Source organism: Scleropages formosus, chromosome 15, assembly GCF_900964775.1.
Source record: "Scleropages formosus chromosome 15, fSclFor1.1, whole genome shotgun sequence".
In the NCBI taxonomy this organism is placed as follows: Eukaryota; Metazoa; Chordata; class Actinopteri; order Osteoglossiformes; family Osteoglossidae; genus Scleropages; species Scleropages formosus.
In genome coordinates, this window is record NC_041820.1 from 9,780,683 (window position 1) to 9,797,146 (window position 16,464).

Genomic DNA, 16,464 nt, shown 5'->3' on the forward strand with positions numbered 1-16,464 from the left:
CTACAAATACAAAAGGAAAAATTTAGCAAAGGTATTCACAAAGGAAGACAAGTTTTAAACATCAACTGGGGTCCTTTACAGACTGTATGATTGTTATTAATATTATTGTGGCGCGCAATAATATTATTGAGGCCGACTTTCGGTCGGCCTCGAGATTCTGGCAAACCGTCCGGCGACTCAAAGGGGGGAAGCGATGTTCCACGAACACTGTTTACAGTGGAAGTGGTGCGTTGCTGACCTCAGCTGAGGATGTCCTCGGGCGGTGGAAGGAGTACTTTGAGGATCTCCTTAATCCCTCCGACACGCCTTCCGTAGAGGAAGCTGAGGCTGGGGACTTGGAGGGGGACTCGTCCATTACCCTGGCTGAAGTTACTGAGGTAGTCAAAAAACTCCTTGGTGGTAAGGCTCCGGGGGTGGATGAGATCCGCCCCGAGTTTCTCAAGTCTCTGGATGTTGTGGGGCTGTCTTGGCTGACATGCCTCTGCAGCATTGCGTGGAGCTCGGGAACGTTGCCTCTGGACTGGCAGACCGGGGTGGTGGTCCCTCTTTTTAAGAAGGGGGACCGGAGATTGTGTTCCAACTACAGGGGGATCACATTCCTTAGCCTCCCTGGGAAAGTCTATGCCAGGGTACTGAAAAGGAGAATCCGACCGATAGTCGAACCTTGGATTCAGGAGGAGCAATGCGGTTTTCGCCCTGGCCGTGGAACAGTGGACCAGCTCTATACCCTCACTAGGGTGTTGGAGGGTTCGTGGGAGTTTGCCCAACCAGTCCATATGTGTTTTGTGGACCTGGAGAAGACATTCGACCGTGTCCCTCGTGGCATCCTGTGGGAGGTACTTCGGGATTATGGGGTTCGGGGCTCGCTGCTACGAGCTGTTCGTTCCCTGTATGACCGGAGCAGGAGCTTGGTTCGCATTGCCGGCAGTAAGTCAGACCTGTTCCCGGTGCATGTTGGACTCCGCCAGGGCTGCCCTTTGTCACCGATTCTGTTCATTATCTTCATGGACAGAATTTCTAGGCGCAGCCAGGGAACGGAGGGTGTCTGTTTTGGTTGCCGCAGCATCTCGTCTCTGCTTTTTGCAGACGATGTGGTCCTGTTGGCTTCATCAAATCAAGACTTGCAACGTGCACTGGGGAGGTTTGCAGCCGAATGTGAAGCGGCGGGGATGAGAATCAGCACCTCCAAATCCGAGGCCATGGTTCTCAGTCGGAAAAAGGTGGATTGCCCCCTCCGGGTTAGGGGGGAGCCGCTCCCTCAAGTGGAGGAGTTTAAGTATCTCGGGGTCTTGTTCACGAGTGAGGGAAAAATGGAGCGGCAGGTTGACAGACGGATCGGTGCGGCGTCCGCAGTAATGCGGTCATTGCACCGGTCTGTTGTGGTGAAGAGGGAGCTGAGTCGTAAGGCGAAGCTCTCAATTTACCGGTCAATCTACGTTCCTACCCTCACCTATGGTCATGAGCTCTGGATCATGACCGAAAGAATGAGATCGCAGATACAAGCGGCAGAAATGAGTTTCCTCCGCAGAGTGGCTGGGCGCACCCTTAGGGATAGGGTGAAGAGCTCAGTCACCCGGGAGGAGCTCGGAGTAGAGCCGCTGCTCCTCCGCATCGAGAGGAGCGCCAGTTGAGGTGGCTCGGGCATCTGTTCCGGATGCCTCCTGGACGCCTCCCTGGTGAGGTGTTCCGGGCATGTCCCACTGGGAGGAGGCCTCGGGGCAGACCCAGGACACGTTGGAGAGACTATGTCTCCCGGCTGGCCTGGGAACGCCTTAGGGTTTCCCCAGGGGAACTGGAGGAGGTGTGCGGGGAGAGGGAAGTCTGGAGGACTCTGCTCGGACTGCTGCCCCCGCGACCCGGCCCCGGATAGCGGAGGAAGATGGATGGAGCTCATGGTACTTAAGGAAAGTCGCTTCCTTCCTTAAATAAGGAAGGAAGTAGGTAAATAAATAAACAAACACTGTTAAATTTCCAACACATTTTATCGTAAATCAAAGATCCACGATTTAAGTTTTTGTTTATCCGCACTCTAATGATATTATTCATTCTTAATGTATTATGTTTGTTCATAAAGTCTATATGTTGAAATTATTTACCCAAATTCTCGTTGTAAAACAGTTGCTGAGCTTCACGGGAACCGTATTTGTGAACATTCCAGTTGCAGAATTTTCCAGAAATATACGTGATCGACATTATTTTTTTACTTAGAAAACACACACAGGATGGACCTAAGCACTGCTGAGCACTGATTACCAAGTAGGCTGGGAAAGCCTCCTAGAAGTGCAGGTCCTTGAGGCCTCTAGCTCCTTTTTCACCCCATCCAAACCTGAAGTGCTGGGTACCACAGTACAAAGAAACAAGCAACACTTTTGTTATAAAAACAGTTTATATTTGTAGAAATGATATATGATACCGTAAAATGAGAATTCTTGTGCACCAAAATGAATGTCAAAGTAACATAGAACATCTGTGACAATTTTTATTTGTATATTGTTAGAGGTTAAGAACAGAGCTTTACTTCTAGTGACACACTCACAGATGTCTTTTTGGCTGGATAGTACATTTAATAATGTTCGTTTGTTGTTGCACTGGCCTTGTACACCATTTAGCAGTACACTTTAAAACATGACAGACATGAATTGGATTACAGTACACAAGTCCACCAAACAAATGTACACTTGTCCAGTGACTAGGAAGAAACCAGAGAGTGATGATCATATCTTAACCGATTCACCACTTTCTTTTGCTATTAATTTGACTCACTCAGGCATTTGCCTTCATATGTTTTCCTAAAATGTGGAAGCCTCACATGATAGGAAGTCTCACACAGTACCTTAAATCTTTGAAAAGAGGTCTTCAGAGTCTCCCAAGGAGAATGCTATAAATACACATCATTATTCATCCAAAAACATATATGTAACTCTGAAGAGAGTGCGATGGCGCAGCAGGTTTGGGCAGGGCCTGCCAGAGGGTGGGTCTGGGGTTCAAGTCCTGCTTGGAGTGCCTTGCGGTGGACTGGCGTCCCGTCCTGGGTGTGTCCACTCCCCCTCCGGCCTTGTGCTCTGTGTTGGCGGGTTAGGCTCGGGTTCACCGTGACCCCATCTGGGGCAAGTGGTTGTAGACATTATGTGCGTGTGTGAAAATATAATATTCTGGAAGATCTTCAGAGATATCTTTCCGATGACCTGGAAATATATTTTTCAGGCCCATCACAAAGTTATCCCCAAAGTTATATTGGAGATCTGCTGGAAGTGATATAGAGGTACATATATTTTAGTTATACACTAAAAAGTTATCTTCAATCCCCAAGGAATTGTGGAGATGTCTTCCAGGTGATATATGAAGATATATTTTAAAAGTTTAGTAAAAAGTTGTCCCAGAGAAGATGTGGAAATCTCTTCCAGTTGTTGCAGAGGTACATTTTAAACATTCTTTAAAAAGTTATTCTAGAAGAGATTTGGTGATCTCTTTTAGGAGTTTATCCATGGCTTTATGCTTCAGGTTTGTGAAGAGAAGTGGAAGCCCCCATTGGCTTCTCGCAGTTTTTCTCGTTTGCGAGCCTGGACAAGGCCAAACACCACCGCTGCCAGGGTGTTCCGCCCCCCAGGGTTTCTGCGGCGGGTGGTTCGCTCCACATAGCTTGACTTCTGCTCTCGACTGCTGACAAAATAGGTACGGACCCCTCCACGTTGCTCGCTCACCCCCTTGATGAAGATGTCCCCACGCAGCTCCACGGCAAAGCCACGATCGGCCAGAATCTGACTGGTTCCCTCTGGTACCTGGATGCGGCCGCTTACCCCGGTGCTGTCCATGCGGCTGGCCAGATTCACTGTCATGCCCCAGATGTCATACTGTGGCTTCGTAGCACCAATCACCCCGGCCACCACAGGACCGTGGGAAATTCCTGTTCAGGTGGAAGCAGGAAGGTTGATGTCAAAGTAATTGGAGTAGATTTTAATGCAAAAACTGTATTTCCATTTTTATGTATCCTCCAGGGATCCAGCAAAAAAAGAGCTTTTTTGATGTATTTCTAGGATTTCTAAGTTTTTCAACTCCCGCCATCAAACATGTAGCATAATTTAAAAGCATGGAATGTACTTTGGAAATTTTGACTTAGCATTGTCGCATATACAGTTTGGGAGCTACACTTAAAAACTCAGGTCCTCTAGAGTGGATAGAAAGGAATGGATGGGTCTAAGAAGGATTTTTCCATCATCCAGAGCCCTTAGAAGAAGACTGCTGCATGGTTACAGCATGGATATTCTCAGGATTATGAGCCATTATGTAGGCCACCTTGTTTATTACCACACTTCTACCTAACACTTATAACAACATTTGGCTTGCCTTGAAGGGTCTTAATTCAGGAAGCTTGATTATGAAGAGCATTTGATTCAATGCAATGATTTGTTCTTTAACATATATAGTATTATTCAGTAAAAGTGCTTACCTACACGTAGCTGGAAATTGTTTGAGTAACGCCTGTTGATTTCTTTCAGAACCTCTTGCATAGCCAGAGCAAAGAGGACCAACCCAACGAGGTGATGCCATTCATCCTCACATGCCTGCATGACAGGTAAGGGATTGAACGGCATGTTTGGCAGGATGAGACTTTTTAAATTTATAATTGCATGATGTGACTCATAAAACATATTCAAACAAGGAAATGCAGATTTCTTTGTTTGAATATACTTTATGAGTCACATGATGCAATCATAAATGAAAACACTCTCATCCTGCCAGGCATACTTCAAGCTTCTTTTGAAGTTATGAATTTTTAAGTAAATGCATAACTTGCCTTCTTATCAGGAGACAGGCCAGAAGCTGCCATGTAACAGCTGCCAATGGTTTTGATCTTTTCAATGTCTTCGAAGTAGGATTCCTCCAATAGCTGGCACAACACAGTTTAAGGGTTACCAAAGCCGTTTCAAAAATACCTTTTGGTCTTACTGAATATAGATAAAGTTTTTAATGTAATGACTCATCCAGTTGGAGTCATGTAAGTTGCTTGAGTGCTTATTCCTTCATATCTTCCTCAATTGCATGTCCTGACAAGTAGGAAAACCAGCCCTCAACGCAGACAGAACATGTAAACAAAGGACTGCAAAGTATAACAAGTTTTTCAGGAAAAAAGAAGAATGAAAAAAATTCAGATCAGAAGCAATAATTTGAGAAAAAAGCCAAGCACATGTACTTCTCAAATGTATAACTGCTTCTTGCATTAGATGGATCCTTGCAGCAGTGTGGTAGATATATTATGATTGTTATGGTGAATATATTGTGCATTTGCCTGCAGGGAGTAATAAAGTATTCCCCTATCCTATCCTACCCTACCCTATCCTATCTCATATCTAGTAAATACCAGGAAAGGTTCCCACACTTCATGAAAGACCTCAAGTTTTGCATGTAACACAGGAGTTAAATAGCCTAGGTGCACATACTCCAGTATAATGCCATCTTTCCACAACAGGTACATTATGCGAGATACACAGAGAAGGTATTTTTTCCTTGCACAGAATGTTAACAATCTGTGGCTTGACAGTCCTTGAAAAGAAAAAAAAAAACTGCTTTAGCAGTGCAGTTTTGGGAAGCGTCATTCTAACTGGAAGATGGAAATGTCCATCACGGTTATGTCATCATAGCCCTGTTGGAATGCAAGACATGATTGGATGTTAATTCGAGAGGCGAAAACTGTTAGCTCACCTCATCAAAGTCTGCAATGATCTCATTGAGGAGTCGCAGGCACTCTACGTCCTGGTGGTTAATCTCTTTCTGCTCGTAGTAGTCCGTGAATCCAGGTATGGAGGCGAACATGACTCCGACCTTTTCGTAGGACTGAGAGTACAGGTCCTTCCAGAAGGAGAAGAGACAAAAAATTCTTTTAGGAGCTCTAGTCTGTGTGGACCGTCACCCTATTAGAATCAGCTCCTCTGAGACTCAAATACAGGATATTTCACATTTTAGGAGGCGGCAAAGACACCTCATTGTTTTTGTCCCTCTCCAGGAAGTGCTGCGCCACATGTGCGGGCAGAATGTTGTGCAGCAGGCACTCGTTGTGTTCCCGCAGCTCCTTCATGTCCTCCACTTCCTGTCTGGCCTGTAGTCGCCACAGGAAGTCCAACCTTGTTGTAGCTTCCAGCTAAATTAAATAAATAATCCATACGTCGGTGCATGTGGTGAAGGAAGGAAACTAACTGTACTTAAGAATCACACATCTGCAGCTATGTCTCTTTCTCCTAATGCACAAATTGTATTTTCCATGAGATGTACGTTGCTTTGGAGAAAAGCGTCTGCTAAATGAATAAATGTGAATATTCGAGGGAACGCCAAGCGCTTACCTGTCGACTATTGTAGAACACGGCTGCGACAAACATCGCCATGAGCAGAACAGAGATGCCTCTTCTCCTGAGGTAGTGAAGGCTGACCACAACATTCATACATTAGTGCAGTTCGAAGGCCTAAAACTCAGCCAAAAATGTCCTGCATTTTATACCTTAATGCTGTATAGTAATTTAAAAACCATGACTAAAACACCATATTAAAAGCTAAACGGAGTACCTAATATTGCAACCAAAGCAAGACTCATATCACCTTTGAAGGCTATGTGTCATATCGAAATTTTTCGGATATGAAATTAAAGCACAGTGCGGTTCACCTTTGTTTCAGTTTACTGTGCAACACCGAATGTCATGGACCCAGACCTCATGGCATAGAACAGACACGTGAAATTCCTCACAAATTAATGATAAGGGGTATTAATGAATTCTGACCGGATTTGTGAAAAAACGGAAACTGGGAGACAGAATGTAGTGTAGGAACATTATATATACTTCATGCCAGCATTGGCAGCATTGTGTTCTGTGGCCCAGTGTTGGTAGCATTATATACTGTGACCTAGTGTTAGCAGAATTATGTACTCTGGCCAAGTGTTGGGAGTGGAGAAGGTGACTGTAGGCAGTACCCATGGAACTGGCTTTGCTGGGGCTGCCGGATGAAGAGCACCTGGAAGGCCACCTCAATGAGGTAGGTATAGACAGCGATGACCAGCAACAGTATGGCCAGCTTCAGGAAACAGCTCATCCTCAGGAAGACGGCACACGTTACCATGGCCACCATGCCGCTGAGGATAAAAAACTACCGAAAGAGCAACACAGGTACTGGGTACGCACAGCTACACATAGGTATTGGTTGTCTTTGCATCCAAACGAGGGGCTTAGTAAAACCAGTTTAATACCATTTTAATAGCTGGTTTATCACCTGCAATGTGAAAAACAAACAAAAGCACACACAGCCTGTCACCGCTTGTCTCAAGCGGGGTCGCGGCGAGCCGGAGCCTAACCCGGCACACAGGGCGTAAGGCTGGAGGATGAGGGAACACACCCAGGACGGGACCCCAGCCCGTCACAAGGCACCCCAAGCAGGACTCGAACCCCAGACCCACCAGAAGAGCAGGACCCAGCCAAACCTGCTGCACCACTGCATCTCCTCAGTGTGAAAAAATATTTTCAAATCTGATTTGTTTCAGAAATTGTGCTTAGAATATTGATAATTTCAGTTTATCTTTGTCTCATAAACTTTTTCAGTTATTGTTGATATTCGTAGCGTTATTTTATTGTTCTGTATGACCTCTTGGAACTTTTACCTCGGACTGGGTGCATATGTTGAATGACCACTGACTGGGTGCTTGCTGAGCGCTCTTCTTAGCAAAGTCTTCTGTGTCCGATTGTGTGGTACTGCACCACAGCTAGGCAGCATGAAAATGAGAACATAAATCACTGAGACAAATCCAGAATTTTACTGACGATTATTATCTGTCTCAGACCCAGATTGCAGCAAATTTAAGGGCCCACAGCTGCCACCTGCACACACGTCAGCAGGGGGTGTAGTGGTGTGAGACATCACTTTTCATTTAGAAGGCTTTGGACTGAATCCATGCTCCTGCTATAGCACCTTGATCAAGGTACTTACACTGAACTGCTCCAGCAAAAGATAAAACTTCACACCGGTTTAAACTGGTAAACTATAGCAAGTCATTTGGAACAAAGGCATAAGATAAAATTTTCTTGATATTATTATTATTGTTAGAATAGTGTTATATTTTATTATATTACGTAGAGCAATAATAATAATAACCTAACAGAATACATGTTTTTACACATAACTTGATTAATTGAATTAAACTTAACAAGCTAAATGCAGCTAGCTTTTCATAAACTGTCATGAGAGAAGGGGCTCACAAGGTCTGAAGAAGCGACACCGAAGTTGATGGCGATGGCAGCAAGTGTAAGCAGGTTGCGGGCGCCCTTCGACTCGTGGATCCAACAGCACAGGTACTGCAGGGCCAACGGAGAGTGCCGGAACTCCTCTGCCAAAGTGACCAGTAGCAGCAGCAGGTAGGCGGACAGGAAGACGGCGAAGAGCACCACCATCGGAAGCACCCTTAGCAGGGAACAACATGCCAATGGACGAAGAGATGGACGACGGCAGAGCGGTAACGGCACAGTGAGAAGCAGATGGAAAGATATGAGGATGAAAGAAAATAAAATGAAGCAGAGGTGGAGGATGACGTCACTTACTGTGGAGATGGGACGAGGGCTTGGACGGCCATGATGAAGAGGAGCACGAGGAAGGCGCACACCATGTTGGATTTGAACATCTCATCTCTCATCTGAGAGAACTATAAGGCACAATTAAATGATAAGTAGGTAGTAATAATGGGGCAGCAGGTGGCGCGGTGAATTCCACCTCTTGCAGCAATACCCTTGAGCAAAGTACTTACCCTGAATTGACAGTGTAAAAGTTGCCCAGCTGTGCAAAAGTTTACATTACATTTATCTGAATCTTTTTTCCAAAGTGACTTACAATGTGAATCTATCTACAATTATTTACCCATTTGTACAGCTGGGTAATTTTACTGGAAAAATGTAGGGTAAAATACCTTGCTTAAGGGTACTACTACCAGAATCAGGATTCAAACCTGCAACCTTTGGGTCCTAAAGCAACAGTTCTAACCACTGTGCAACAAAGCTTTGTAGATTATTAGAGGTACAGTATTTTAACACTTTCCAATCTTTACACTTGACACAGTGATAGTGTCAAATCAATAAATGTTAAGTGGTCATACTTCCATACCGATGGTAAGGACCACATCCAAAATATTAATTGTTAATTATTTTGAATATTTTTCATTTAAATGTTTAAGGGGTCTTCATTGGCTTTGCAATATGCAATTATTAATCCAGAAATGTTCGGAAAGTTGACAGTAACTCCCATGCGCTACACACACACACACACACACACACACACACACACACACACACACACACACACACACACACACCTTGTCCTCAATGTGCATGTCCTTGAAGACCAGCGTGATGGGCTCGATGTGCTCCTTACGCATGCGCTCGCCGCTGCGCACCTCGATGGCGTGCTCAATGCGCCGGTGGATCTCCCTCGTCCCCGAGCGCTGCGCTGCCAGCTGGTTGGGGAGCTGAGCCAAGGAGCCGTTGGTGAGGGTGGCCAGGATCTGTAGGGGTCCGCGTGTACAAGGCCATCAGTGTTTTACAGCAACTCCGAGCAAACGGGGACATTAAAATGCACCGAATCCAGTAAGTGGGACAAACAAGCAAGTAAGGGGTGGATAGGAGGACAGTGAAACTATAAACATCTGCACTATCCTTGTCTCTATTTTAACGTCATATTAAATATTACAGCATTACTGAATTGTGCTCACTGCACATGCTCAGCGGGTTTATATACGAGTGGGCCAATGGAGGCCTGTCTACAGGGGGCGCTCACGCAGTTCATTCCGATGATGTTGCCAAAGGGCAGCTCGGCGCTCCAGGACTGCTCCTCCCGGCTGGGTTGGCGGACTCGGCTCGGCTCTGCATCCGGTTTGGCGGGAGCTGCCTGGCAGATCAGGAAGGTGTCGATGTTGTGCCTGCGGAGGAACTCGTTGCGTTCGCGCCCATGTCCCTCCTCTGTCTGGTAGCGCCCATTCAAGCAGTCCAGGGTGGCCCGTGAGATGTGGATCCGCCTGCGGGACAAAATTCTGGCTTCAGACACGCAATCACACTCCTGCTGGTGGCCGAGAGGCTGAAGAGCTGTACAGAAGGTTCCAGGAAGAGCCGGGACTCTATCGTTAGCCTTGAACAATATGCAAAGCCACCCACCTCCCATCAGTCTGTACTGTTAAAGTACTTTCTGAGCCTGTCTGTGATCTAAAAATGCTGCAATAACGGTATCCCAGTTCTGGGGCACTATAGGACAGTGAAGTTCTGTTCTGGTTCAGCCCACATTGCTTGGTTTTAACCTGTAATTATCACAGTGTTAACCCTTATGTGATACAGTATGGCTATTTTCCTGTTTTTACTATTTATAAATAATTTAATGAAATCACTGTAGTATTTCCACAGTTAAAATATATACATCGTATGACCCAGAGCATTGTTTAAAACTTTATCCTCTCATGCGTGGCCAGTGCTTGGGTTTTTGGCACATATCGGCAACAATCAATCCACCAGCCATAGACTCTAATAAAGATATTATATACACACACACACACACACACACACACACACACACACACACACACACACACACACACACACACATTGTCTGAACCACTTGTCCCATACAGGGTCACAGGGAGCCAGAGCCTAACCCGGCAACACAGGGCGTAAGACTGGAGGGGGAGAGGACACACTGAGGACGGGACACCAGTCTAGCACAAGGCACCCCAAGCAGGACTCAAACCCCAGACCCACCAGAGAGCAGGACCCCGCCAAACCCGCACCTCCCCACACACACACACACACACACACACACACACGACAATTAATTTTTATTGTACCTATAGCTACAAATCATGCTGGGGAACTGAAATTTGAATTTCAAAATAAAATAAGTCATGTAATTGTTTATGATAACACATATGTGAACATCACACATGCACAGAACACAAATATATAGTTTAACGACTGAAGACAAACTTAAAATGAACTTATTTTCAAGACTGATGTTCATTAAAGGAACAAACAGATAATTTTTACCATGTAGGTCAACAATTAGTTTAACAGAAAATATAACCTACGAAGTTGCAATATTTCAGACACAGGCAGTGATGCTCCATACAATGTCTGCACAATATGTAAGGTGGCAGATCTTTAATTACATAATGAGAAAGTTTGTTATTAAATTTTTAAATAATTTTTTTCAAGATTGCAATTTATTTTTGAGGGTGGCACAGTGGGTTGGACAGGGTCCTGCTCTTCGGTGGGTCTGGGGTTCGAGTCCCGCTTGGGGTGCCTTGCGACGGACTGGCGTCCCGTCCTGGGTGTGTCCCCTCCCCCTCCGGCCTTACGCCCTGTGTTGCCGGGTAGGCTCCGGTTCCCCGCAACCCCGTACGGGACAAGCAGTTCAGACAATGTGTATGTGTGTATTTATTTTTGTTCTTATTGGCAAAATTTGACCCCCTTAGCAATTTCCTAGGTTTGCCTGATTATAGAACTGGCCGTACTATCACGCAATCATCTCCATGTCCCAAACATTTGGGCTGTGTTGTAGCCCGGTTTGTTTTCCTGATATCTTCCCAAATGTGTTTTGGGTTGACAGGCTCACCCAGGGATGCCCCCCGCCTCCAGCATGTTGGCCACATCCACGTCCCAGGACCACACGTCAAACTGCCATTTCTGGAGGCCCAACACCCCACAGAGGAGAGAGCCAGAATGGATCCCAATGCGCATGTCCACATCATGGTCCAGCTCCTTGCCCACATACCTGAGAGAGAGAGAAAGAGCTGAAGGGCCACATTCAATATTCATTCTTTTTCCAATAGATACGTCTGTGTTAAATCCTCTTATGAAAGCACTGAAATTAAACAGCAGCCATCCATCAATCATCATTAACTGCTTGTACAGTGCAGGGTTGTTGTGGTCCAGAGCCCTGTCCCCTAAGAACAGGACATGAGGCAGAGTACACCCTGGACGGGCTGCCAGTCCATCACAGGGCAATAAGACATTGTCTCACACACACACACACACACACACACACACACACACACACACACACACACACACACACACACACACACACACACACACACACACACACACTCTGAAACCACTTGTCCCAAGCAGGGTCATCGAATACCTGAGCCTAACCCAGCAACACAGGGTGCAAGGCTGGAGGGGAAGGGGACACACCCAGGACAGGACACCAGTCCATCACAAGGCACCCCAAGCAGGACTTGAACCCTAGACCACCCAAAGAGCTGCACAGGCCAAACCCACCGCACCACCTAATAAGACATTTTGCCCACTGAAATGATCACTGTATCAGTTGATAGAACAGGGCTCAGCTGTACACTGCTGTGACAAAAGGTGTTTTCGGCCTGAAGTTTTCTTGTATTGGCTGGAGGTGGGGATTCTTTCCTCGAAAAGAGGTTTTATGATGAACATAACCCACTGTCCACCTTGTTTGCCGAATTCTGATTACTTTTCTTAGAATAACTACAAAAATATTTCATAGAAACGTAATTTTTATGTTCACTTCAATGTTATTGTTAACGTTTTTTTTTTTTTCCTTAACATATTACGAAACCTTCAAGCACAATAACAGTATCAGCAGTCTCAGTCAAAATTTTGATACACTTGCTGGAGACTTGTTTTTCCCATGATGTGTTCAGTTAACAAGTTTGGAGGGGAAATAAAGAATTGGCGAGGAAATGTGTCCTCCCAGAGATGTAGGACACTTGTGGGTGTCTTTGGTTTCACTATTCTGTCCATAAGAGAAACAAGAGATGAGTGACGTGCTCGGGGGGAGGGGGCTTTCTGACCGTATCGTGTTGATCATGGCCAGGCCCATCTCCACACAGTGACTGGCGTGGGCGCTCTCGGGCTCCGGCACACCCGACACGCAGTAGTAGCAGTCCCCCAGGATCTTGATCCTCATGCAGTGGTGCTCCTGTTTGGGGGGACATGATGAGGAATGGACAGGCAAGTCACACTGCAGGAACATTATCCATTCACACTACATTGGCAAGTATTCCTTTAGGTGACACTTTTATCCACATCAGCTGCCAACGTTGAGCTACTTACAATTATTTACCTATTTATAGGGCTGGGCAACTGGTACTGGAACAATATAGAGAAAGTACCTTGCTCAAAGGTACTACAGCAGGAGTTGGGATTGGATCCTGGGTTTTTCAAATCCAAAGATGAACACTCTAACCACTACGCCATATGCTGCCCCTACACCAAGTTGCATGTATTCACGGCAGCTGAACAATGAGACAGCAGCTCGGCATTTCATAAATGTCATCACTTCTTGTAGTTTAAGGAGCTGATCTGTGGGTGATGGGATCAATATTATTGCAAGCTTAAATGAAGCCTGTCACCGCTATCTTCATAGTGACGACGTCCAACGGAGACGTGCAGCAAGTAAAAGAAAATTGCAGCTCCCAAATGCGTGCCCTTAGCTCTAGCTCCACTCTCGATCCTGGCGTTGCGGTCCTGCACCCTTACCTCGGCCAGGTGGTCAAAGCGCCCAAACAGCTCGTTCAAGGTACGGACCAGTTCCTGGGCTGACAGGCTCATGGAGAGCGTGGTGAAGCCCTTGATGTCAGCAAACAGGATACTAGTGGGAGCAAAAGGAGGGACTGAATTATGTAGGCTGGTGTGACATGTGACTACAAAGTAACAGAGTTGCGAACCAAAACCACCCCTGGTGGACTAACCTAACGTCTTTGTACTGGTGAATGTAGATCTTGTGGAACTGCTGGGGCAGGAGGTCATCCTCCATGGCACTCATGTCTGCTATCATCTCCAAGGCAACGAATCGAGGCAGGATGGAGAGCACCAAACGCTCCTGTGTAGGACCGGCAAACAGACAATTATTTGTAATAACGACAATTTGTAATCATAGTGTCATATTAAAATGTACAAAAATTTGTAAACATGGTATCATCTCTCGTGACAATACTATATTTCAACATCTGTAACTTTAGAATATTCATAAAAATCTCGGACATAATTTTTTAAATTTTCTAACGAAAAATCCAGTGATTATAAAACCTACCAGTGTACGGCGGAACTGTAATTGAATTAAAATATTACCAGACAAGAAGGGGAGGATACTCCCCCCCCCAGGAAATGACACACACACACTGTCTGAAACTGCTTGTTCCAAGCGGGGTCGCGGCGAGCTGGAGCCTAACCTGGCAACACAGGGCGTAAGGCTGGAGGGGGAGGGGACACACCCAGGATGGGACACCAGTCCATCACAAGGCACCCCAAGTGGGACTTTACTTTTGTCTATATATTTTATTTTTTAGTAAAACACTCTGTGTAATCCAACCCTGGTGAGTACCCGAACCCAGCGTACATGGTGGGCCAGTTATCGATGAAACCCAAATTTAAAAATCCAATGAAGGTTATTTTTTCAGGAAAATGCAGTCACTAAATTGTTTTTAGGCAGTTAGTAGATTACAAGATTAGCAATTTTATAACAAATGAATATAGTAGGGACAGACTTGCTTCCCTACCTGCCTCTGGTTCTCCCGCTCGAGTCTGACCCGCCCTTCGATGCACCGTCGTGTCTCCAGGAAGGCCTGTCTCTGGGCCCGGTCCGACAGGTAGTGAATGAATAGGCCTGCGGTGTTCATGCCCATGTACAGGAGCCCCTTGGCCAACATCTGAAGACAGGAACGTAGCCGTTCGTTATATCATTAACTGAGCATAGATACACGTACTTTATATGGCTTTAAAATGAAGTCAGTACAGGCATCCCTCAATTTTAGAACTCTCTTTATCAGAAATTTCGATGTAATGGCTCTTGGCTTTTGATATCTCAGTTTTGATTTCCAGGATGAAAAAATTGGCATAACGAAATTTATCCAAAGTCTGTCCTAAAAAAACTCAACGTTCCTGTTTGCTGTGTTTCGACACTTTTGCGCAGTGGCAGTGCAAGAATGACAGTCAAGCCTCCTCCCTCCTCCACCCGTCACAACTCACCGTCAGCTGTTCTCTTCACTCAATGAGTACAGCAACAATTCTTTACAGTAAATTGCCATTTCTGTTAATTTTATGTTTAGTTCTGCATTTATTTTCCTAGCAATTAATTTTAAGACCGTATAGCAGAAACCTTTGTATGTTCAATGGCTACTTGAGTTTTCAGCATCATAGTTTTGCAGATTCTTGATTTAAGATGACAGGACAAGCCCATCTGAAAATACAACTACTGTTAAATTCTATGAGGCCTGAACAGCGCAGCAGTCCTGAGTTCACCAGGTGTCACCATCACCTGTGAAGAGTCAGTTTGTATAATCATGGAGAAGATGAGGGCTTCACCTTTCTGAGAAGTGCAGCGTCATCGTAGTTGCGTGCGGTCTCCACCAGCAGGTGCAGGGCAGAGGTGAGCGTTCCGGTGCAGATGGACCAGAGAAGGGGCAGTGGGAGTAGGGTGTATGTGGCAAAGAGGATGAAGAGCACGTACCAGGACTGGTCCCTCTCCAGGCCGTACACCAGGCCGCTCAACACCTGCACAGTCTGGGAAAGCCAGCTGACCAGTCCTGCATAGCGCAGATACTGTGGTGACGTGGCCTCCTTGCAGCTGAGCACAAGAAAACAGAGAATCCCCCCCAGTGTCATGAAAAGCCCAGCCAGAAGTCCACGCACAGGGTCCACCGCCTCTGGGGCCATTGCCAGGTAGAGCACGACGATGTGGAGCTTGGTGACCACATCAATAGCGTTCGTGACCACCAGGGAGGTCCGTCGCTGGCGGGAGGAGTACTGCTGGTAGAGGCGTTCCAGGTCGCTGGACTTGAAGGCATGCTGGAGCGTGGGCAGGAAAACGCCGCGGACGGCTGAGCCCCAGCGAACGAAGAAGTCGGCATCGCTGAGACAGCCGTCGATCCCCCCATGAGCAGTGGCTGAGGAGAGGCGCTCTCGGGCTGGATGGACACGGGCGGCCGAGGAGCGTCGCTTAGCCGGGCCGCCACCGCGCGACGCCTTGTTGCGAATCTGCTGGTTGATGTCCTCGATGTAGGCGTCCGTGACATAGATTTTGCGGGCGGGTTCCAGGCCCACCTGCTGGTTCAGCTCCCGCTGGTCAATGATGTGCTGCACGGCGCTCTGCCACCGCAACTTCTTGCGCCTGGAACCTGGAGAGGTGGTGGAGGTGGTGCCCAGCTTGCAGGGCGGTGGTGGGAGGGTAATGTCACTGGGGGCCTGGAGCTCCTCGCGTGGCTCCATGCTCACCCACCCCACCCAGTGCCTGAATCCTAAGTCCCCCGCTGCTGTCCTCACAAGGCAGGACTTAGGTCTATGTGTAGAAAACACATCAGGTCCTGCAAGGTGACACGAGAGAGTGTGCGTGAGAGCGAAAGTGTTACATCACAACATGTACGGCTCAGCCGTTATGTTAGAGGAGGGAAACGGGAACATCAAAATATATGAATAATGGGTA

General features: G+C 46.5%; 1 protein-coding gene across 1 annotated transcript; it reads right to left on the minus strand.

The window, feature by feature from the left end:
• Window positions 1-3,338: 3,338 nt before the first annotated feature.
• On the minus strand, window positions 3,339-16,250 carry LOC108918520 (adenylate cyclase type 8). Its single transcript, XM_018725904.2, has 18 exons — window positions 15,348-16,250; window positions 14,543-14,692; window positions 13,736-13,866; window positions 13,524-13,635; window positions 12,836-12,963; window positions 11,620-11,778; window positions 9,799-10,036; window positions 9,338-9,526; window positions 8,574-8,674; window positions 8,235-8,436; window positions 7,640-7,741; window positions 6,959-7,131; window positions 6,336-6,417; window positions 5,978-6,136; window positions 5,701-5,847; window positions 4,796-4,888; window positions 4,448-4,562; window positions 3,339-3,904 (listed from the first exon to the last, which is right to left on the minus strand). Exons 1-18 carry the CDS (start codon window positions 16,248-16,250, stop codon window positions 3,498-3,500), a joined length of 3,591 nt encoding a protein of 1,196 aa, XP_018581420.1. The 3' UTR covers window positions 3,339-3,497.
• Window positions 16,251-16,464: the final 214 nt, after the last annotated feature.